Genomic DNA, 24373 nt, shown 5'->3' with positions numbered 1-24373 from the left:
TCACTTCACAACACAATTATAAAGGTAGCCCCACATGTTCACCTCGCAACACAGTTATACAGGTATAGCTTCACCGTGCAAGTATACAGGTATAGCCTCACGTGTTCACCTCACAACACAATCATACAAGTCGCCTTACGTGTTCACCTCATAACATCATTGTTCAGCTAACCCCACACGTTCACCTTACAAAGAAGATCCTAAACGCTTGCTCCTCAGTGCCCCATAATCTCTACAGATCATGATATCGCATATTTGCGCATACGACGTATATTCACTTACCCTGCTGTGAGGACTACATTTCTGCTTTATGTAATAAGCTTGCAGAGTTTGCTGATTTCCCAGATGGTCATTGATGTCGAGTGTCAATATTTATAATCAACCCCCTACGGTCGCGTCACCTTTTGTCACTAACACAATAAACGAGAAAACTTTTATCTATGCATCTATGTTGTTAAATATCCACATATGGATAGAAATGGATAGCTATGTCCTCCAGGAAGCCCATGTACATACGTTGAAAATACGTCTAATTCTGTTCTTATCATGCGGAGCTTACAGCATATGATTTCCGATCAGCCTTTTAACACATTTTGACGTTAAAAGCTTGTGTATCATAATACTGACTGTAATAAGGTGCGTGATGTTTAAAGACACCACGTCGCTAGGTCCATCTCAGGGTAGAGTTGTATATAGACCTATAGCTACCCCATCTCAGTGTAGAGTGGTAGATAGACCTATAGCTACCCCATCTCAGGGTAGAGTGGTATATAGACCTATAGCTACCCCATCTTAGGGTAGAGTTGTATATAGGCCTATAGCTAGTCCATCTCAGGGTAGAGTTGTATATAGACCAATAGCTGCTCCAGACACGTTTATCCCGGGATAGCCGTAAACGGATCACACGGACCTTATCCCAGCTGTACATTTAACATTGACACAGTTTAAGAGTATATAGGATATGATGGAAGAAAATTAGATTGATATGTATGTGGTTTTAAGGACACTGAGTAAGGCGGTTCCGATGAATTTGGATACGGTGCAGTTCCTAGAACAAGCATGCTCTGTGCACGCCTGGTTAGCATGTATACGGATTATATACTGAAAAAATAATTCTTAATCATATTGACTAATTAAGGGCGATTAAATTTCCATCTCCCAAACGACCATTTATCGACAATGACATTGACCAATATACAATGATAATAATGACGAACTTAGTCCATGGCTTACTCCAGCAGATTTACAGCGTGTTGTTTGACAGCACAGGCTACAAGGCATAGGGCAGCCATCAGGCGTGGGGCGGAAACAATCAGCCTGTGTCTGTACTGACGGTTTTAATCATCGGTTGTTTCACACCCACATATGCACGTCTCTATAATAGCAGACTTCAGGGCCTCTGATAGTAAGGTCCGGTACTGGGCCCTCCCCGGAAACCTGCATCACACTGTGTAAGGTGACAGATATACACTTTGTTGTTGCAATAAAGGAGGTGGTATAAGTTGACAGATGTTAACTGCTGTAAGATACAATAAACAATTATGTAATAATTCTCTATCTCATCCATATAGTTATGGTCACATATGATGCACCTTTATATATACTGGCCGAGTGAACTCATGTTCAGTTCGTTAACCAGTTTATCAATTCAACAGATCCGCGGATGCAACTGACTATCAGCGGTCAGTATTACATAACACCAAGGCCACCATCCCCTCCCCACCCCCCTCCCCCACTGGGATGAATTAGGGGTGTTCAACCCCGGGAGACACTGACGGTGTATCTCGGGTGGTGGTGAAACGTCGCGAGTCGCGTCTCTAGGGTCTGAAGTAGTGTTCAGATAACACTAGCGTCCCTGAGGTACAGGTGATTGAGCGTGTTAGTACACGACTATACAGGTGACAATGCTCCTCTGTCGTCATTGACCTACTTCCTAGCTTTGGGTCTCCTTCTATAGCACCTACATACTGTCTCTATCAGTCCTGTCGGCCTTTACCCCCCTTATCTGTTTACCAGTCTGATAGGCTCTCTGGTACTGAGGGTCCGGACTCAGGTAAGGGTCCATAGACACCTGTCCGATTGCTCACAATCTAAATCCAGAAGTGGAATTAACAAGTCAACTAAAGGTCTGTGATAGCTCAGAGCGTCTGACCCCATATGGTCCCGTGGCACCAAACATTCACTAGTGGAGGCTTCTCCGACCCTACCCTGACGGCAGTCAACCCCGATCGTCGTTAAGAAGTGTCCCCCCGGAAATGCTCCGTCTAAGCCAGCTGGTGTGAAGAGTAGGGGAGTGATAGCCGAGCCTCCCGACTCTAAGCCCGTCTCTCCGCGTTAACGTACGAGGTGGGTTTTTGGTGCGCGGATAAAGTTTCATTGCTTGTTTCCGCGGAGCATGGCAACCCGCCCCAACAGGACTCTCAAAGACCCCGTCTGCTTGTTGATGGAATATGCCGCAAAGACCAAGATCAAAGTAGACTTTACCGATCCGGTGAGAGAAGGACCCGACCACGCCCCTAGGTGAGTGAGACTGAGGGAATGGGCGGTAAGGTGGGCCAGGGAGAAGCAGAGAGGAGAGGGTCGAGGCTGGGCGGCTAAGGTGGGGCAAGGTACATTTGGCATGGTCAGCTGTTACGTCATAAACAGGTCGCATCCTCCCACAGGCTGTCTACGCCCGAGGTGGGGTTGAGGGGGGTGGGGGTATTACCGTTAAGCTGGTGGCCCGGGGCAGGATGGGGAAGACGCGTACAGCCGCACAGGCTGAGTGTAGATTGGTGTAGCCTGACATAAGGAGATATCTGTATCTGCAGGGTTCATATGACAGTCTGTGACTTATATATGGTAACTAGATCATGGGCTGTTGAGAATTCTCGCAACTCAAGGAAGCTTGGTTTACTAATACATTCCGAGCTCCCATTGAACCATATACGTATATATACATATATGGTTCAATGGTTTATGGTAACAAAACGAAGGTGTTTTATTATATATATTATTTTTTTCCTATAACAGAATGTAGAAAGTTGAGAAGGCATTTTGTTATTTTTTTTTCCTATGTAAATTCTCCTCGCCAGGGGATTTTTCTCTACTTCTTCAAATATATTAAAAACATCTATTAAAAACTTGTAATGTCATATGACATTTGAGATCAAGTACCGTAATTAACTGAACTGGTCGTTGTTTTCTGAGTTATGTCCCCTGGGTCCCCAACCCAGCCGAGATATGGACAAGCCACTTGTTGGCGTCTATTTGTCAGCGTAACCTCGTGCAATGTTGACAGCAACACATCCCGTCCCCTAACAGCCACATCCCCCACCCCAACACCGATGACTGGAATGTCTGTCTCCACACAGATGCATTTCCGTCAGAGCTCAGTACCAATGACTGAGCCTGTATTCCAGCTTGTACACTGGAGCATGGAGAAAGGGATAGCTGGAAAAGCACAGCGACATGTTTGCTTACGGTCATGCAGTCATAATGGACTATATGGAGCAATTAATCAGTTTGTAGTGATGTTGTCGCATGTTATATGTAGTCACATCCACCACCTCAGTATTTGTTTGTTCTCTTAAAACTCATCGTTTAGGGGAAAACTCAAGCTCGGCGTTGGAGGCAAATATCAATCTCAGGGTTTAGAGGAAACACCAGTTCAGAGTTCAGGGGGAAACTTAAGCTCAGGGTATTGTAGGTTACTGAAGCTCAGGGCATTGGGGAAACTCCCCAGCTCAGATTTCAGCGGAAAACTTAAGCTCAGATTTCAGCGGAAAACTAAAGCTCAGAGTTTACGGGAAACGCAAGCTAAGGATATTGCGGAAAAGCCAGCTCAGAGTTCAGGGGGAAACATAAGCTTAGGATATTGAGGAAATTCAAGCTCAGGGTACTGGAGAAACTCCAGCTCAGAGTTCAGGGAAAAACTCTTGAGCTCAGTTTTCAGGGGGAACATCAAGCTCAGTGTTTAAGGGATCAGTAGCACGTAATCTACTGACAATGGCAACCTACAGACAACGGCAATCTATATCGTTCTTAGAAATAAAGTGTTTCACTGTAATGAGGCTATGCAACTGACAACAGGGTCTAATAATACTAGTAGTGTCAGTCCGATAAGCACAAAAAAGCATACAAGTACAATGTCAGCAAATTAGCATAGACAAAGAATAAATAAAAATAAACCTTATATTTGAGTGAATATGATAAAGGAGAATGGTTAAAGAAGAGAAAAAGAAAATATGGGGAGTTGAATATAAATGACGGTAATGTTCACCTAAAATATTGCAGTTCTGGGTATCTGTCGCTATTCAAGCCAGCTAACTGCTTTTGTCCTTGACCGGTCGCACGTTCAATTCCGACCCAGCCGAATAGTACTGCGGAGTACAGGTTATGTCACTGGTTGAAAGATTTGGTTTCCTCATGTGACGTTCGCGTGGTGGAAATCCTGCAGTGAAAAGGGCATTTTCCAACTCTGACACCGTTGTCTGCTGATGCTATTGGGTGTAGGCTAACGCTTTGACAAACCTAACGTACAGTGTTGTGTTAGATGTATGGTGTACTGTTACTACTACATCAAGTGGGATACTAGGTCAGTGCAAGCTTAGCAGCCGTCATTGTCGCCTTCTCTGTAACTGGTATCAATTAAGCCTCAATTAAAATACAAGAACATAGATGTTGTGTATTTCGGTCAGCAATCCCTATATGTATATATATATGGAGGACATTGTTGTCTGCCGACCCAACGGTGCCCTTTTCCCTGGAGGATTTCCACCACACGAATATATATATTTTTGTGTCTTCTCATACATATGTTTTATACATATGTATGGCCAAATGTAATAATATGCGCACGTATAGGCCCTCAAACGTGCAGAAGCGTACACTGCGTGATACGTAGTTCATCTGAGCTAAGTCCGGCTGTTTGCGCGTCACAACTTTTTGTTTACCCACCCCTCCTCTTTTCCCAACCTCTCCTTCCTATCCCTCGGACGACCTATTATTCGCTTGGTGCCTCTCTGAATACCAGTCCTTTACGGAGTATTGAACAACCTGTCGACACGAAGCTTTGTGAACCTCGCAGTCAGTCCACAGGTGACAATGGATAAACTGTCACATTACGGCGTAGCCATCGATTTACAACTAGACCACCAGAGAAAGCGGTTATGCGCATCTGCCATCTGCAGAGGCAGGGGTCCGGACCATACGATAGCGGGACAAAACTCCGAGTCACATAGATACTATGTCTTATCCTGACGTATCCTGACCCGACTACAAACTCATCCCATCGTATTCCTTCATAACCAGACAGATATCCCATCATAACCAGACTGATATCCCATCATAACCAACTGATATCTCATCATAACCAGACTTATATCTCGTCATAACCAGACAGATATCCCATCATAACCAGACTGATATACCATAATATCCACACTGATATCCCATCATAACCAGACAGATATCCCATCATAACCAGACAGATATCCCACCATAACAAGGCCTATATTCCATCATAACCAGACTGACATCTCATCATAACCAGACTGACATCTTATCATAACCAGACTGATATCCCATCAAAACCAGATTGATATCCCATCATAACCAGACTGATATCCCACCATAACAAGAATGATATCCCCTCATATTCAGACAGATATCTAATCATAACCCGACAAATATCCAATCATAACCAAACTGACATGTCATCATAACCAGACAGATATTCAATCATAACCAGACAGATATCTAATCATAAACAGACTGACATCTCATCATAACAAGACTGATATCTCGCCATTACCAGATTGATATCTCACCATAACCAGACTGATATCCCATCATATCCAGGCTAATATCCCACCATAACAAGACTGATATCCCATGATAACCAGATTAATATCTCACCATAACAAGACTGATATCCCATGATAATCACACTGATATCCCACCATAACCAGGCTGATATCCCACCTTAACCAACTGATATCCCGTCATATCCAGACTGATATCCCACCATAACCAGACTGATATTCCACCATAACCAAACTAATATCCCACCATAACGAACTGATATCCGATCATATCCAGACTGATATCCCACCCATAACCAGACTGATATTCCACCATAACCAAACTAATATCCCATAATGAACTAATTGTTAGACTGACTGGTTCTGGGCTTGTGGTGGGAAATGTCGTGGACAAGGGATTAATTGTCAGACTGACTGGTTCTGGGCTTGTGGTGGAGAACGTCGTGGACAAGGGACTAGATTGACTGGTTTTGGGCTTGTGGTGGGGAATGTAGTGGACAACGGACTAATTGTTATGCTGAATGTTTTCAGGTTTGTGGTGGGAAGTGTCGTAGATGGTCAAAAGTTTGCCTTAGGTAGCGGAAGCAACAAAAAGACAGCGAAGAAGGAAGCTGCTAAGATAGCATTAAGGGCTTTACTCGGAGACACAGTAAGTCAAAATGTCCCAACGTCATTCCAGGCATTCAGTGTGATATTTGTCGTTATCCCGTAGTACATTGTCCAAAACAGGACGTCTTGTACAGGATGTCTGCATGCCATTCTATCAATCCATCCAAACACGACTGTCTCTCCATCTGTCTGTCCAAAAGCCTGTTTGTATAAGTTTTTTCTTTCTAAAACCTTACAATATTGGAATGAAGTCAAGGAGTTTGATTTGTTCGAGTACTCGTCTAACAGTCCAAGACGTAACTGTGAATCGCCAGCTTTTACACGGTAACGTGTATCTTGTAAAATGATGATCTTCGTAAGTTGCTTTTGAGTAGTTGCTATTGTATATTTTGAGCCTAGGAACAGCTAAAAAGAAAAACTGGCAATAACAGGAGAAGGCAGATAAGTCGGTGTCTGACACCTAACCATGTAAACAATAAAGCTGATACCAATGGTCTACCGACAAACAAAGACTATCTGACCGTCCCAATTGTCTACCAACACGCAAACAATATCTGACCGTCCCGATTGTCTATCAACACGAAAGTAATATCTGATCTTGCCGATTGTCTACCGACAAACGAACAATATCTGACCGTCCCAATTGTCTACCAACACGCAAACAATATCTGACCGTCCCGAATGTCTACCAACAGACAAACAATATCTGACCGTCCCTATTGTCTAACAACAGGCAAAGAATATCTGACCGTCCAAATGGTCCACCTGCAGACAATGTCTGACCGTCCAAATGGTCCACCTGCAGACAATATCTGACCGTCCTGATGGTCTACCTACAGGCAAACAATATCTGACTATCCCAACAGGCAAAGAATATCTGACCGTCCCGATTGTCTAACAACAAGCAAAGAATATCTGACCGTCTCGAATATTTACCAACAGACAAACAATATCTGACCGTCCCAATGGTCCACCTATAGACAAGCAATATCTGACCGTCCCAATTGTCTACCAGCAAGCAAACAATGTCTGACCCTCCCGAATGTCTACCAACAGGTAAACAATGTCTGACCATCCTGATGATCTCCCAACAAGCAAACAATATCTGACGGTCCCAATGGTCCACCTACTGGCAAACAATATCTGACCGTCCCGATTGTGTACCTACTGGCAAACAATATCTGACCGCCCCGATGGTCTACCTACAGGCAAACAATATCTGACCATCCCAACAGGCAAACAATATCTGCCTGTCCCGATTGTCTAACAACAGGCAAACAATATCTGACCGTCCCAATGGTCCACCTATAGACAAGCAATATCTGACTGTCCCAATTGTCTACCAACAGACAAACAATATCTGACCGTTCCGATTGTCTACCAACAGACAAACAATATCTGACCGTCCCGATTATCTACCAACAGACAAACAATATCTGACCGTTCCGATTGTCTACCAACAGACAAACAATATCTGACCGTCCCGATTATCTACCAACAGACAAACAATATCTGACCGTTCCGATCATCTACCAACAGGCAAACAATATCTGACCGTCCCGATTATCTACCAACAGACAAACAATATCTGACCGTCCCGATTATCTACCAACAGACAATACCTAACTGTCCCAATGGCCCAACTACAGGCAAACATTATTTGATTGTATCAATGGTCCGCCTACAGGCAAACAATATCCGACCGTTCCAATGATCTACCAACAGGTAAACAATATCTGACCGTGCCAATGGTCTACGTACAGACAAACAATGTCTGACCGCCCCAATAGTCTACCAATAGACAAACAATATCTGTCCGCCCCAATCGAAGTGTACTGGCTGAGAACTTCTCATAGATAAATCTCCCAAAAGTTTTGTATTTGTCTGCAAGATTTATTACTATCAAGTTCTTGTGGAGGAGTTAAATACAGTAATAACGACTTCCACGAGATCATTGTACTTTATCACAACATGGGACCTATACTTGGAAAGAGTTATTAAAAATACAAAATAAAAGAAATGACTCACACCGATTTGTTAAAAAAATGCAAAAAGCCCTTACCTGCCACTGGTTTTTTAATAATTACCCGAGGCGATGAGCTCTTGCCGTCGAAACTGAGCGTATGGACTTACCGTTATGAAGTAGATGAAAGTATTCTAACTGCAGTTTCCTTGTAATAATATGGATGGTCAGCATGTCAATGTGTAGAGTTTGTGTTCTTATGTTTCACCGATGATATGATTTTACAGACAGCCGAATATAGTCGACTAGCTAAAAGAAAGACTATAGCTCGCTTTGTTGTTTGATTAACAAACTGTACTACCAAACTCGTGTCGACTCCTAACGAAGGTAATACGAAAAGTCATTTTGGAAAAAGTACCTAGTGTTATTACAATAATTCTGGTGTCAGGTGTTTAAACGTGTATTTTTAAGAACTCAAATTGAAGGTCTCTCCGAAGAACTATACAGTGACGCTCAAACATATAATTTTGTTATTTCTTGGACAGCTTCAGTTTGGATTTCTTCTCCCTCTACTCAGCGCTACGGTCACGTGACAGGCAGCCAAGCCGTCTTCAATTCTATATAACACATACAGGGCTCGCCATGGAGAATATGTGTCCTTCTTCATTGATTTGTCTGAATATATCATCAATGTAACTGAAAAGGACAATCAAGAGCACATGGGGGCCCTGTGCTCCTCTTTAGAAGACCTGTGTCTGTTCTTGATTTATTTATTTATTTGATTGGTGTTGTGCGCCGTAATCAAAAATATTTCTCTTATACGGCCAGCATTATGGTGGGAGAAAAACCGTGCAGAGCCCGGGGGAAACCGCAGGTTGCTGATAGACCTTCCCACGTACCAGCACAGAGGAAACCAGCCTGAGCTGGACTTGAACTCACAGCAACCGCATTGGTGAGAGGTCATTACGCTGCGCCATCGCGCTAACCGAATGAGCCACGGAGGCCCCAGTATCTGTTCTTGTATAAACACGACTATTTACAGTAATGGTTATGAATAATACCAAAGATGATATAGGTATAGTGATGTTTTGCCAGCTTTCGGCAACCCCTACATATAGCAACTGCTGTGACAGAAATGTCCATTTTCATTGGACTTGAAGGCAACTACATGTGTCTAGATGGTACATCTTGCGTGAACTTATCCGTATGTGTACAGAGACGACAGAAGTTTCACGTCACGTCGACTTTATGACAAGAGAGTTAAGTATAATTGCTTGGATAGCTACATATCGAAGGGCTGGCTTCTTTCTTTATATAATTTCTTGTTTTTTTTTTGTGGTTTATATTGAACGTTGTTTTGGAAATTGGTGTTGCTGTTACTGATATGTGACACAGTTAACGATTGGTATACGAAACGTCTGATATGACATCGAGATTTTCATCTATCCCTCTGATTGTCCATCTGCCTCTCCATTAATCTGTCTTGTGCACGTCTTTCTTTTCATCTATCCCTCTGATTGTCCATCTGCCTCTCCATTAATCTGTCTTGTGCACGTCTTTCTTTTCATCTATCCCTCTGATTGTCCATCTGCCTCTCCATTAATCTGTCTTGTGCACGTCTTTCTTTTCATCTATCCCTCTGATTGTCCATCTGCCTCTCCATTAATCTGTCTTGTGCACGTCTTTCTTTTCATCTATCCCTCTGATTGTCCATCTGCCTCTCCATTAATCTGTCTTGTGCACGTCTTTCTTTTCATCTATCCCCCTGATTGTCCATCTGCCTCTCCATTAATCTGTCTTGTGCACGTCTTTCTTTTCATCTATCCCTCTGATTGTCCATCTGCCTCTCCATTAATCTGTCTTGTGCACGTCTTTCTTTTCATCTATCCCTCTGATTGTCCATCTGCCTCTCCATTAATCTGTCTTGTGCACGTCTTTCTTTTCATCTATCCCCCTGATTGTCCATCTTTTGTGGTACAAATGTTTTTTCCCCCATTGGCCGGCCCAATAATCTGTCTTTTATACGTCTTTCTTTGCATTCGTCCGCCCCTTAGCCGAACTTCGCCCCAGTAGTTCTGTGTACAAAACTCCATACTAAGTGATATTGTGCTGTACCAAGGTATAACTTGTCACGATTCCCAGTCTCTACATTGTTTAATTGAGTCTTTTGGCCGTATTGTTTTGTCACACTAAGCTTTAATCTTTTCTCTCCCGTGTTTTTATATAAGATATATCACACACTACACGTGATTATATTAAATGGTGTGTATTTCAGCCGACCAGTGGAAACTTGGATAACGGCATCTCTGAAAATGGTTACGATTCGGATGAGGGTGGAAGTAAGGACCCCGTCAGTGAGTTGATGGAATATGCCCACGTCGTCAAAGCCACTGTCCTCTTCACCCCTGTTGTGCGTGATGGACCCGACCACAGACCAGTGTAAGCCAACAAAGTAGATACTTCACATTCAAGTAATATACAACATTGTGTTACATTCATAAGGCTTATTAGGCCGATTGCTCATACCAAACCGCCGCCATTATCCATTTTCTCGTAGAGTTTTTATACGCCTCCCATTTGTGCAAAGGCCAGAACGTTTTTCTCTCTCGCAGACTGGACAACAAGACGGATAGATTCAATTTTAACATTGTAAATTCACCCTTTTTGGACAGTAATACACTGTCTGTATATGGCAGATTTCAATCAACGTCACAGCTTATTGCCGCAAAAACTAGTGTCTCAAGGTTATTCCATCAAACGCCTTCCCTCTAACAGTTCTTAAATTTTACAAGAAGTATAATTCTCTGCAAGTAAAAATGGACAGGGCGTCCAGAATCTCTGGCACTCTGCTTCTTACTTGTGTCTATTTCTTTTAAACCCGTTGCTATGGGATACGTATTCATTGTGTTGAATTAGATTGTCGCGTTGGCTATATGAACAGTTGCAATCAAAGCGCAACTAAGATACACATTTTATTATTGACAACTTATATTTTGCTATGGTACACGATTGGAGCACTGATTTCACTTATTCGCCTAGAATATTCCTTGCGTCTTCCAACATCATTGAAAACTGTTGATTGCCTCTCTTGGCGTGATTCAGTCCTATTTTCGTACTTTATATAGTTTTTTAGTTCTTCTTTTGTTTGTGCTAAGCGTCGTTTTGAGAATTGGACTTATTATTGACCTGGAACGTACATGTGCATCTTGGTTGACGGCTGGTACTCGAATGTCTGTCGAACGTCCGTCTGTCCGTCTCTTTTGGGAGCCAACATTGTATCTACAGAATCGCTTTACTTAAAGCTTTTAAACTTGAGGTGCCTGAAGCCTATATAGAATTGGTGTCGACGGCTAATACGTTAAAGAGTTATTCCCCTTTTTTTAGATGATTGATTTTCCATGTCGTAAACAGTATCTAAAGATCCATTTGAGGTGCTTACCATTTACCTGCAATTTGTCCATACGCCTACTGAGAATTGATCGTGATGGGCGTAGCTTGAGTTTCCGAAATCTTGTTTGTTAATGGATGTGCCTGAGACATGTGAAATGTTGTAAGGAGGGAGTGGGTTATTCGAACAAAAACTTTTTCGAAAAGTTAAAACATGAAGCTACACGAATGTGAACAGGCCTAAATGAATTCTGTTGTTCATTACAAACAATGATTGACTGGTTTAAATGAATTATGTTGTTCATTACAAACAACTACTGACTGGGCCTGGTCTAAATGAATTCTGTTGTTCATTACAAACAACTACTAACTGGGCCAGATATAAATGAATTCTGTTGTTCATTACAAACAACTACTGACTATGCCAGGCCTAAATGAATTCTGTTGTTCATTGCAAACAACTACTGGCTGGGCCAGTCTAAATGAATTCTGTTTTTCGTTACAAACAACTACTAACTGGGCCAGGTCTAAATGAATTCCATTGTTCGTTACAAACAACTATTGACAGGGCCAGGTCTGAATGAATTCTGTTGTTGATTACAAACAACTACTGACTGGGCCAGGTCTAAATGAATTCTGTTGTTGATTACAAACAACTACTGACTGGGCCAGGTCTAAATGAATTCCATTGTTCGTTACAAACAACTATTGACTGGGCCAGGTCTAAATGAATTCTATTGTTCGTTACAAACAACTACTGACTGGGCCAGGCCTAAATGAATTCTGTTGTTCGTTACAAACAACTACTGACAATCATCTGCTCATTTTGGCAGATTCTGTACCTCAGCAGTGGTGAGTGGGAAATGTTATTCACCAGGATGTGCGGGGACAAAGAAACAAGCGAAGAAGGAGGCCGCTCAGTTAGCTCTGGAAGCCATCGAGCTCGAACACGGACACAGATCGGTGAGTGCACAGTTTCTCGTCTTATACAGGTGCATGGGAATGTAGTTATTGGTGACTCACATTTTAATGGCCATTTTTTGCGTTATGTTGTGTGTAATATAGTCGAAAGTTAAACGATGTGATTTCAGTATTTGTTAAAACGGGAAAAATCGGGACGGCCATAATCGATGTGTTAAGTTTTATTTCTGCCTTGGTTTGTAGCCCGTTAGCGAAAGTTCCCATGAAGATTCCGATTCGATCAAATCTAACTGCTCATTCGATGGCAAGCATCCGACCAGCGCCCTGATGGAGTTTGCGCAGGCACGTAACTTCCAGGTCACTTTCCTTCCACCGGAAGTTGAGGGCCCTGACCACATACGCAGGTATTCGCAGCTGACTTGATCTAATGTGTATTTACAGGTTTATGAGGAGTATACCTCTATACTTGTTACGAGACAAAGCTTTAGTCCACTGCAATATGTAGCCTTTGTCCGATTTTTCTCTTTGAAGTGAGTGAGTGAGTGATTGAGTGAGTGAGTACTTGGAGTTTAACGTCGTACTTAACAATTTTTCAGTCATATGGCGACAAAGGATTCCTCAGAGTGCATGTAATGTGCCTCCTTGTTGCAGGACGGATTTCCACCGCTCTTGTATCTAGCGCTGCTTCATTTAGACGATTTACCGAAGACAAGTAAGCCACCCCACTCTAGTCATTATACTGATACGGGTCAACCAGTCGTTGTACTATCCCCTTAATGCTGAACGCCAAGCGAGGAAGCTAGAACTTCCTCTTTTAAGGTTTTAGTTGTGACCCGAGCCAGGATTGAGTCTGGATCTACCGTCGCTTTTCTGTTTGGTCTCAAGCTTCTACCAAAATATGTTTTTCTACAGGTTGTTTGAGTGTTACTTTTCATGGAAAAACAAGTGAGGTCAAAACATTATGAAAATAATTGTCATAGCATACATATAAAAAATTCAAAATGCATACAAAGAGAATGAAATCGATAAAAATTTTATTTAGTCAATCATTTAACCAGTGATCCATCTGGAATTCACGTTCATAAGAATAAACTGCTGTATCACAATTCCAGATACACAACGGCTGTCGTACTCAATGGACATGTGTTGCCCAAGGGGATGGGGGTGTCCATTAAGGAGGCGAAGAGAGACGCGGCTTACAGGGCTATGGGGCTGTTGACTAACAGAGCCTTCCTGGCGAAACTACTCCGTTCAAGCCCTTCCTCAGAGGTGAGCACTTCTCTGTTAATGTTATTTTTTTCTGTGTTCACAGACAAGTGGCCTGAACGGTAACCAGTATTTTCTGTGTTCACAGAGACATGGCGACAGGAGCAGTCAGCACAGTCCATAGCCATTGTCCACAATGTTATTGTCGCCAGTTCTTCATGTGATCATAAAGAAATGGCCAGAGCAGAGCCCAGAGCAGCTATTCCTAGCGTTACTGTAACCAATCTTTCCTGTGTTCATAGAGAAATAGCCACCACAGCAGTGAAAAGAGCACCTAACCCCTCTCTGCAATGTTACTCTAACCGACCCTTCCTAGAAATAGCCGCGGGAACAGTGATCAGAGCCCAGAACTGCTCTCTCCAATGTTACTGTAACCGATCCTGTGTTCACAGAGAAATGGCGACAGGAATACTGAGGAGAGCCCCTAGTTGCTATACCCAATGTTACTGTAACCAGTCATTCCTGTTGTTATAGAGAAATGGCCAGAGCGGTGACCAGTGCCCAGAGTTGGTGTCCCCTATGTTACTTTAACCATTCCTTGTTGTGTTCACAAATGGCCTCAGGAGCGGAGAGCAGAGCTGCGAGGCGCTCTCCCCAATATTACTGTAACCAGTCCTTTCTGTATTGACAGAGAAATGGTCACATGAGCTGAGATCAGAGCCCCGAGTCGCTCTCCCTGATGTTACTGTAACCAGTCCTTTCTGTGTTGACAGAGAAATGGCCACAGGAGCGGAGAGCAGGGCCCCGAGTTGCTCTCCCCAATGTTACTGTTACCAGTCCTTTCTGTGTTGACAGAGAAATGGCCACAGGAGCGGAGAGCAGGGCCCCGAGTTGCTCTCCCTGATGTTACTGTAACCAGTCCTTTCTGTGTTGACAGAGAAATGGCCACAGGAGCGGAGAGCAGGGCCCCGTGTTGCTCTCCCCGATGTTACTGTAACCAGTCCTTTCTGTGTTGACAGAGAAATGGCCACATGAGCGGAGAGCAGGGTCTCGAGTCGCTCTCCCCGATGTTACTCAGTGTGCTGGAGGACTTCTCTGATAAGGACCCGATCTGCGCCCTGCAGGAATACTGCGTGCCTCGACGTTTTACTGTCAACTACCTGGAGCACCCGGCTACAGGGCCTAGTCACCAACCCACGTAAGATATCCACGATCACTAATACACTAATACACTCGGCTTAAGCCACAAGGTCATGGCCCCGATCAAGGGTCCTATCACTAATACACTCAGCTTAAGCCACAAGGTCATGGCCCCGATCAAGGGTCCTATCACTAATACACTCAGCTTAAGCCACAGGGTCATGGCCCAGTCAAAAACTCGCCAGAGATATCCCAAAGATACATGAGGTTATCACCAGCTCTGACAAGACACCACAGAACGCATGGCCCAATCACAAATTTACCTGCCGTGATATTTTATATCTTTTAATAAGTATAACTATAATAAGTATAACTAACGACCGTTAAAAGTGTACCTGAAGTAACGACCTTGACATTTCAGGTTCGCCATGGCCTGTAGCGTAGACGGCCGAGTCTTTCCCACCCAAGTATCCAATCAGAAACAAACAGCCAAGAAAGAGGCAGCGCGTATCGCCCTGGCAACCATCCTCAGTGAAGCTCAACAACGATTGGTTGAGGCCAATACCATTGCGGTAAGGTCATTCTTCCCCAAAGAAATCAGTGTACCTGACGAATCAATCATTCAGTCAGTCCATCCTCAGTTAATCAACACTCATCCAGCAGTCATCTGTGTGTCTCTCTCTCTCCAACCTACACAGGTGGGTGACCTGAAGAAGACCCTGAACGAGTCGGCGTCCTGGGAAGACTATGTGGCGGCACTGAGCCACCGGATCCTGGAGATTATCCAAGACGCTCAGCGAGATAAGTTCGTGAAAGAGAAGGTTCTTGCTACTATCATCCTGAAGAGGGGCAGGAAGCACCCGGGCACAGTGGTCAGCCTTGGCACAGGTACATCCCATCCACCCCGCCCATTTTGTCCAACCCGTCCATCCCCTTCACCCTGCCCATACCCTCTTTATCGTCACCCCAGCCATTTTCATTGCACCTTACCGCTTGTCATTTCACACTGTCTAGTACAGAACCATTACGCCAGTGTCCCCAATATTTGCAACATAGAGCTCTACATCTAGTGAATGAGCCTTGACGTAGTCTTGGCCACTTTTTGACGCAACTCTTTTTCCACTCTCCACCTAGGAAACCGATGCATTCTTGGTAAACATTTGACCAGCGACGGTAAAAAGGTTCATCATTCTCACGCGGAAGTGATAGCCAGGAGAGGGTTCTTACGGTAAGCTCATGCAGGACTGTCTCTGTTCAAGAACGAACGAATGACTTATGCCACATCGGCTGTGTTCCAGTCATAGCAATATCCCTTCTGAAGACATCAGTCAAGTCTCAACTGTCCCAGGGAAGTTGGGCGGAAATCGCGCATTCCTAGCAGTAAGGAAGTCATGATGGGTGTCCTACATCTCTCAACCGTATCCCAGTGAAAGTACGACATACTTGCTGTGTCATACAGCTCACATCATCCAAATGTTATTGGATTTCAGGCCATCTAATGCGCTAAAGGTGCTTCACGGTAAGCACGTGCATTATAAAGCCAACAAGCGGTACCCTTTGGTCCGAACGGCCCTTGGATTGCATGATTGCATGATTGAATCCGGGTCTCACTGTGTCAGCAGCGGCTTTAAGTCAGAGGTTTGTCAGGAACCTTAGAAAGGGCGGTGATTTTCTCCGGTCTGTTGCCTGTTTCACCTATCCATAACGAAGTTAGAACTAAATAAAAAGTCAGAATATATCAGACATTACGTGAATAATCGTAACCATACATGTTATAAAGCGGGTAAATGGCACTGTGTGAGTTACCCTTTTATGTAACACATCTGTGGTATACGAGTTGTTCAAATAAAGTGATCATACCGTTCATAGCTCCCATTTTCCCCATCCCCAGCTACCTGTACAGCCAGCTGAGGGGAGGCCACACGGATATGTTTGAAAAGAGCCAGAGTGGGAAGCTGAAGTTGAAACCCGAAGTGTCTGTCCACCTTTACATCTCACGTCCGCCATGCGGAGACGCCTCCGCATTCATAGACATATCGTGAGTTACCTTCTTAATCAGCCTGTGTATTCGCATACCTTGAGTGAGACGTTTTTAATGTGAGAGAGTGAGGTGACAATAGGGCCTGACTATTCTGTTCCTGATCTCAGCGGCTAATGTTATATTTATATACGAAATAACGTTTACGTTACAATGTGTATGTAAAGTGTAATACGTTACAATGTGTATATAGAGTGTAATACATTACAATATGTATATAAAGGGTAATACGTTACAATAAGTATATAAAGTGTAATATTTTGTGTATATTAAGTGTAATACGTTACAATGTTGGTTACCTCTTCAACCGCTCCTCCTTCAGTGTAGTTCACTTTCAAGAAGTACACTGTATGATAATTCAATGTTGGTACCTGTACACCACTAAAACGGTCAGCTACCTGGCGGTATAGCTGTGTAGACATAGCCTCTCACTCTCCCCAAAGCAAAGTATGTACATGACACTGTCCCATAATTGTATAGATATAGGCTATCACTGTCTCCAGGAACAACCCATTTCTTAAGGACTCGATGTGCTGGTGTCTGTATAACTGTACAGATATAGGCTGTCCCTGTCCAAAGGAACAACCAGGCCGTTAAGGGCTCGATGTGCAGGTTTGTGCCTGTATAGCTGTACAGATATAGGCTGTCTCTATCCACAGAAAAAAAGCTTGTCGTTAAGGACTCGGTGTACAGGTGTGTGTTATCTGTCTGTATAGCTGTATAGGTATAGGCTATCACTGCCCACAGGAACAACCTGGTCGTTAAGGACTCGGTGTACAGGTGTGTGTTATCTGTATGTATAGCTGTGTAGGTATAGGCTATCACTGCCCACAGGAACAACCCGGTTGTTAAGGACTCGGTGTACAGGTGTGTGTTATCTGTATGTATAGCTGTGTAGGTATAGGCTATCACTGCCCACAGGAACAACCTGGTTGTTAAGGACTCGGTGTACAGGTGTGTGTTATCTGTCTGTATAGCTGTGTAGGTATAGGCTATCACTGCCCACAGGAACAACCTGGTTGTTAAGGACTCGGTGTACAGGCGTGTGTTGTCTGTCTATAGCTGTGTAGGTATAGGCTATCACTGCCCACAGGAACAACCTGGTTGTTAAGGACTCGGTGTACAGGTGTGTGTTATCTGTATGTATAGCTGTATAGATATAAGCTGTCACTGCCCACAGGAACAACCCCGTAAAGATGAGAGCCATGAAAAGACAGGGACTCCTCCGCACTATCATGGAAGACGGTACGTCTCCAGCCCTGCATCTCAATCAGTCAATTACTTTATAATTTAAACTCTACACAAATTATACCTTTATAAAAAATTTTGGTATACAGCTGTGATATTGCACATTATCATGAAATGGTAACACGATGTCTCACAATGCTACCATTGCGTCTACAGTTGTTAGTACATAAATGTTTGCCTTCCTTGTGGCGACAATGCCTGTTAGTGTCACTAGTCCCTGCTCCTTTCTCCAGGGGAAGGCGCAATCCCATGTACATCCGAGCCGGACGAAGCTAGCTTCTGTCAGCTGCAGACAGGGGACAAGCGGCTTCGCGTCATGACCTGCTCAGACAAGATTTGTCGCTGGAATGTGCTCGGCATCCAGGGGGCGCTGCTCAGTCGGCTGCTAGACCCTATCTACCTGACCTCCATTACCGTCGGTATGTAATGACTTAGCCTAGAAGTGAAGTGAACTTACATTGCCCAGTCTGAGCCCATAGTGAATTACCACCTCCCAATACATTCGGTCAGCGTACAATACATGAAAGTTCTTCATTACATAAAAGGCCAAATATATACCATGTCAGAGTTAATGATGACTGATTGGTATGTTTTCTTCTTCATCGCCAGGAAGTTTTAGAGGGCAACAACTTCGACATTTACCTCGAGCTGTCTCAAAGAGGCTGGGAACCGAGGATACCGAACCGTTAGGAAAGTACCTTCCTAATTTATTCAGGATAAATCATCCAATAGTGGGAAGCGTTACAGACAGCTCGTCGGATGTGTATGACCTACCGAACTCTCGTCAGTACAGCATCAACTGGTGTGAGGGTGACACGACTGTAGAAGTAGTGGACGGCATGTCTGGGGAAAGGGTTGTCGGGTAAGTCTGGAGTGAGCCTGAGACTATGTCAGTGAACTTAGCTCCCATTTTCCGGTTCCCGGTTCGATATTCACAGCTGAATATTAAACTGGGAATTGGGAGTTAACTTCAAAGATTTATTTTAATATTCTGCTCTTAATATTGCACCTAAGGGTTTCAAAAGTGGTACACGTACACTTTAACACATGTTGCACCTGGTGGTACCAGTTGCGACGCTAGAGGGAGCATATACAGATGCACATGGGGCCGGGAGCTGGGTCTGTACAGCTGTACTATTGCATCTAGAGGTAGTACATTTATTAGTACATTTACACTTTAAGATATGCTGCACATGACGGTATCAATAGTTCCAAGATACGACGGGGACCGGGGGCTGGGTCTGTACAGCTCTTAATATATGTACATGTAGCACATTTTAGTACCCTTAGGTGCTATATTATATATTAAGAGCAGAAAATTACAATACATATTTGAAGTTAGCTCCCAGTTCCCAGGTTGATATTCAGCTGAATATTGAAACACGAACTTGAAGGAGTAGCTAAGTTCACAGCTGAATGTCGAACCGGGAGCCTTGGAAGTTGGAGCTAACTTCACCGACGTTCTGGGGCTGTAGGGTAAGTCTGGGATTGAGAGATAATTAAACCTGAGATTACATAAGATAAAGGGGTGATTGTGGGAAGGGTTGTAAGGTAAGTGTGGGAAGGGTTGTGAGGTGGTTGTGGGAAGCGTTGTGGGGTGATCGTGGGCTAGGTTGTGGGGTAAGTGTGGGAAGGGTTGTGGGGTAAGTGTGGGAAGTGTTGTGGGATGATTGTGGGAAAGGTTGTGAGGGTGATTGTGTGAAACGTTGTGGGGTGATTGGGGGAAGGGTTGTAGCGTGATTGTGGGAAAGGTTGTGGGTTAAGTGTGGGAAGGGTTGTGGGGTAAGTGTGGGAAGGATTGTTGAGTGATTGTGGAAAGGGTTGTGGGGTGATTGTGGGAGGGTTGTAGGGTGATTGTGGGAAAGGTTGTGGGGTAATTGTGGGAAGGGTTGTGGGGTGATTGTGGGAAGGTTTTGGGTGATTGTGGGAAGTGTTGCGGGGTGATTGTGGAACTGTGGTTGGGCCATTATAGGAAGGGTAAGGGCATAAGTGCGGGGAGGGTCGTGGGGGTAATTGTGGGAAATGTTGTGGGGGGATTGTGAGAAGTGTTATGAGAAGTGTTGTATGGCGATTGTGGTAAGTGTTGTGGGGTTATTGTGGGAGTGTGGTGGGATGGATGTGAAAAGTGTTTTGGGATGGTTGTGGGAAGTGTTGTGGGGTGATTATGGGAAGTGTTGTGGGAGTGTTGTGGGATGGTTACGGGAAGTGTTGTTGGGTGATTGTGGGAAGTGCTGTTGGGTGATTGCGAGAAGTTTTGTGGAATGATTGTGGGAAGAGTTGTGGGGTGATTGTGGGAAGGGCTGTGGGGTGATTGTGGGAAGTGTTGTGGGATGGTTGTGGGAAGGTTTGTGGGGTTGTTGTGGGGTGATTGTGAGAAGTATTGTAGGGGTGTTGTGAGAAGTGTTGTGAGGTGATTGTGGGAAATGTTGTGCGGTGATTGTGGAAAGGGTTGTGGGGTGATTGTGGGAAGGGTTGTAGGGTGATTGTGGAAAGGGTTGTGGGGTGATTGTGGGAAGGGCTGTGGGGTGATTGTGGGAAGGGATGTGGACTTATTGTGGGAAGGGTTGTGGACTTATTGTGGAAAGGGTTGTGCGGTGATTGTGGGTAGTATAGTGGGATGATTGTGGCAAATGTTGTGAGGTGATTGTGGGAAGCCTTGTAGAGTGATCGTGGAAAGGTTTGTGACATATGTATTCCTGTTGATGGCTGGTGTCCAATCAAGTCCTAACTGTGGTGTCTGTGTTTCAGACAAGGTCCAGAGTCGATGTCACGAGTGTGTAAACTGGCTCTGTACTGTCACTACATGGAGATCAGCCGCAGAAGCCGACGGCCTGGCACTGTACAGGGAGATAACTACTTAGGCAGTAAGTTGCGGGCCACGGAGTATCAGGCCGCCAAAGACACCTTCATACGCCGCTTGTTTGACCTGGGTTACGGGCCTTGGATTCATCTGCCTGATGAAATCGATTCGTTCGCTCTCTAGGGCAAGGAACGGATACCACAACATGAGCCTTAGGGAGTTGACTAGTTCATATTAGGCTGGTTATAAGTTGGTTGTAAGCTGGTTATAAGTTGGTTGTAAGCTGGTTGTAAGCTGGTTGTAAGCTGGTTATAAGTTGGTTGTAAGCTGGTTATAAGCTAGTTGTAAGCTGGTTATAAGCTGGTTGTAAGCTGGTTATAAGCTGGTTGTAAGCTGGTTATAAGTTGGTTGTAAGCTGGTTATAAGCTGGCTTGTGGAAGTTTATTCACGGGTGACCGGGTCATTAGTTGACCACCACATCATGAAGAGAATAGCGGAGTTTTGGTGTTCTGAGACAATCGCTCCAACCCTCTATACATTCCAAAACCTTTGTATAAGTTGGAAGTAAATGTACGTTTTATGTTTCGCCTATATATATTTTATTTGACAGATTTTATTACTTTGCCCGGACGGTGATTAGCATACTTATAACCATTACCACCGCGCTATGCACTTTTATTCATGCATCGTGTTTGATTGCGGAATTCTCACCTTATGGTACGGAATTCTCAAGTTATGTTATAAATTTTTACAATTGTTAAATTGTATTGCTGAATTGTCATGGTGTGTTGCAGAACTGTCAGTTTTAATATGCAAAATGGGTAGACTGTATTGTAGAATTGTGATGGTATTTCACATAATTATCATGTCATGTTGCAGAATTGTCACATCATGTTGCAGAATTGTCACGTCGTTTTGCAGAATTGTCACGTTGTGTTGCAGAATTGTCATGTCGTTTTGCAGAATTCAGAATTGTCAGGACGTGTTGCAGATTGTCACGTCGTGTTGCAGAATTGTCACGTCGTTTTGCAGAATTTAGAATTGTCAGGTCGTGTTGCAGTATTGTCCGGTCGTGTTACAAAATTGTCCAGTCGTACTGCAGAGTTGTCACGTCGTGTTGCAGAATCGTCACGTTGTGTTGTAGAAATGTCACGTCGTGTTGCAGAATTGTCACATCATGTTGCAGAATTGTCACGTCATGTCGCAGAATTGTCACATGGTGTTGCAGAATTGTTACGTTGTGTTGCAGAATTCAGAATTTTTCACGTTGTGTTGCAGAATTCAGTTATTTTTCCAAGTCAATTACAGTGGTAACTTTTCATTGTGTTCATCATTGCTCACAATTTTCCCACATCACTGACGGTTGTTATGAACCGTTGATCATTAATGTGCTTTGTTGGTTTTGTAATCATACAGCACATAATAGGCCCACTGTAACACCTCCCCACAGTACATCGTGTATCATACAGAACATAGTAGGCCCACTGTAACCTCTCCCCGCAGTGCATCGTGTACCAGAGAGCACATAGTAGGCCCACTGTAACCTCTCCCCGCAGAACGTCGTGTATCATATAAAACATAATAGGCCCACTGTAACCTCTCCCCGCGGTACATCGTGTATCATACAGCACATAGTAGGCCCACTGTAACACCTCCCCGCAGTACATCGTGTATCTTACAGCACATAATAGGCCCACTGTAACCCCTCCCCGCGGTATATCGTGTATCATACAGCACATAGTACGCCCACTGTAACCCTTTCTGGCAGTACATTGTGTGTCATACAGCACATAGTAGGCCCACTGTAACCTCTCCCCGCAGTACACCGTGTATCAGAGAGCACATAGTAGGCCCACTGTAACCTCTCCCCGCAGTACGTCGTGTGTCATACAACACATAATAGGCCCATTGTTACACCTCCCCACAGTACATCGTGTATCATACAACACATAGTAGGTCCACTGTAACATCTCCCCGCAGTGCGTCGTGTATCATACAGCACATAGTACGCCCACTGTAACCCTTTCTGGCAGTACATCGTGTATCATACAGCATATAGTAGGCCGACTGTTACACCTCCCCGCACTACATCGTGTATCATACAGCATATAATAGGCCCACTGTAACACCTCCCCTCAGTACATCGTGTATCATACAGCACATAGTAGGCCCACTGTAACCCTTTCTGGCAGTACATTGTGTGTCATACAGCACATAGTAGGCCGACTGTTACACCTCCCCGCAGTACACCGTGTATCATACAGCACATAGTAGGCCGACTTATCCCCCGTTCCCCCGCAGTACATTGTGTATCATACAGCACATAGCAGGAACACTGTTACACCTCCCGTCAGTACATCGTGTATGTTCATTCCTTCAGTTGTCTTTGTCATTATGATAATCAAAATGGTGCTATGTATATAAAGATATCCAGGGGCGTTCAGAATTCTGAGCGTGGTTTATGCCAGCTATCGCACAAACATGCTCAGTATTACCAGCGGTGAACAGGTAGCTCATACACTATGCAGAGAATGTCACTGTACCTCGAAATATATTGTCTGAGTTGTATGAACAGTATGTCCTATGTCTATGTCCACCCCTATGTCTGTGTCCTCCCCTATGTCTGTGTCCTCCCCTATGCATATGTTCACTCCAATGCCTATGTCTACCCTGTGTCTATGTCCACCCTGTATCTATGTCCACACTGTGTCTATGTCCACCCTATATATATATATATATATATATATATATATATATATATATATATATATATATATATATATACACATATATATTAGTTCATATATTATATAGATACCATACGTAAATAAGCATAGTTACAATAAGAATGGTGTAGTTATGCGAGAGCGAGGCATCGGGAGGTTTGGGGCGGCTATGTCGGCGCCTTTAGAGAGTTGATCACGTCCAGATCATGCCCACCTGTATAGGAGTAGTGGTAAAAAATGAGGTGACTGGACATTGACAGGATTAGTGATGGTTACACCAGTGGTGTTATGAAACATACATATACCTAGGTAATGTGATTAAAGTGATAGATTTATTCTGATGTGATGAAAGTTTTATACACATAGGGATGTGATGAGAAATTAACTATATCTACATGTTATGGAACTGTTACATATGTTTTGAAGAACGTTTATGATGTATTGAGATTTTAATATTATGAAACGTACATGAAATTGTCAGGTAGTTTACGGTATAACAGCGTTGAAGCCTTGTTGAGTGTCTGTAAAGCA

At 43.8% G+C, this 24373-nt stretch overlaps 1 protein-coding gene across 3 annotated transcripts; it reads left to right on the top strand.

The window, feature by feature from the left end:
- The first annotated feature begins 2019 nt into the window (after positions 1 to 2019).
- LOC135468418 (double-stranded RNA-specific adenosine deaminase-like) lies at positions 2020 to 23841 on the top strand. 3 transcript variants are annotated; one of them, XM_064746674.1, is made up of 15 exons: positions 2020 to 2520; positions 6336 to 6453; positions 10652 to 10815; positions 12597 to 12726; positions 12928 to 13088; positions 13797 to 13953; positions 14910 to 15088; positions 15452 to 15602; positions 15729 to 15918; positions 16165 to 16258; positions 16922 to 17068; positions 18249 to 18313; positions 18550 to 18735; positions 18926 to 19178; positions 21065 to 23841. In XM_064746674.1, the coding sequence occupies exons 1-15, from the start codon at positions 2396 to 2398 to the stop codon at positions 21297 to 21299; spliced, it is 2355 nt and encodes a 784-aa protein (XP_064602744.1). In that variant the 5' UTR covers positions 2020 to 2395; the 3' UTR covers positions 21300 to 23841. The 3 variants fall into 3 exon arrangements, with proteins under 3 accessions (XP_064602744.1, XP_064602743.1, XP_064602745.1); XM_064746673.1 differs by having other exon boundaries at positions 15452 to 15918; XM_064746675.1 differs by lacking the exons at positions 2020 to 2520; positions 6336 to 6453 and adding an exon at positions 9559 to 9635 and having other exon boundaries at positions 15452 to 15918.
- Positions 23842 to 24373: the final 532 nt, after the last annotated feature.

The sequence above is a fragment of the Liolophura sinensis genome, chromosome 6, assembly GCF_032854445.1.
Source record: "Liolophura sinensis isolate JHLJ2023 chromosome 6, CUHK_Ljap_v2, whole genome shotgun sequence".
Lineage (NCBI taxonomy): Eukaryota > Metazoa > Mollusca > Polyplacophora > Chitonida > Chitonidae > Liolophura > Liolophura sinensis.
This window is presented reverse-complemented; position numbering and strand designations above follow the sequence as displayed.

Coding starts and splice junctions, on each gene's coding strand:
- LOC135468418 (XM_064746673.1), top strand. CDS start 2,396: ATGGCAACCCGCCCCAACAGGACTCTCAAAGACCCCGTCTGCTTGTTG. Junction 18,314..18,549: donor CCGCACTATCATGGAAGACG/GTACGTCTCCAG, acceptor TCCTTTCTCCAG/GGGAAGGCGCAATCCCATGT. Junction 18,736..18,925: donor CCTGACCTCCATTACCGTCG/GTATGTAATGAC, acceptor CTTCATCGCCAG/GAAGTTTTAGAGGGCAACAA.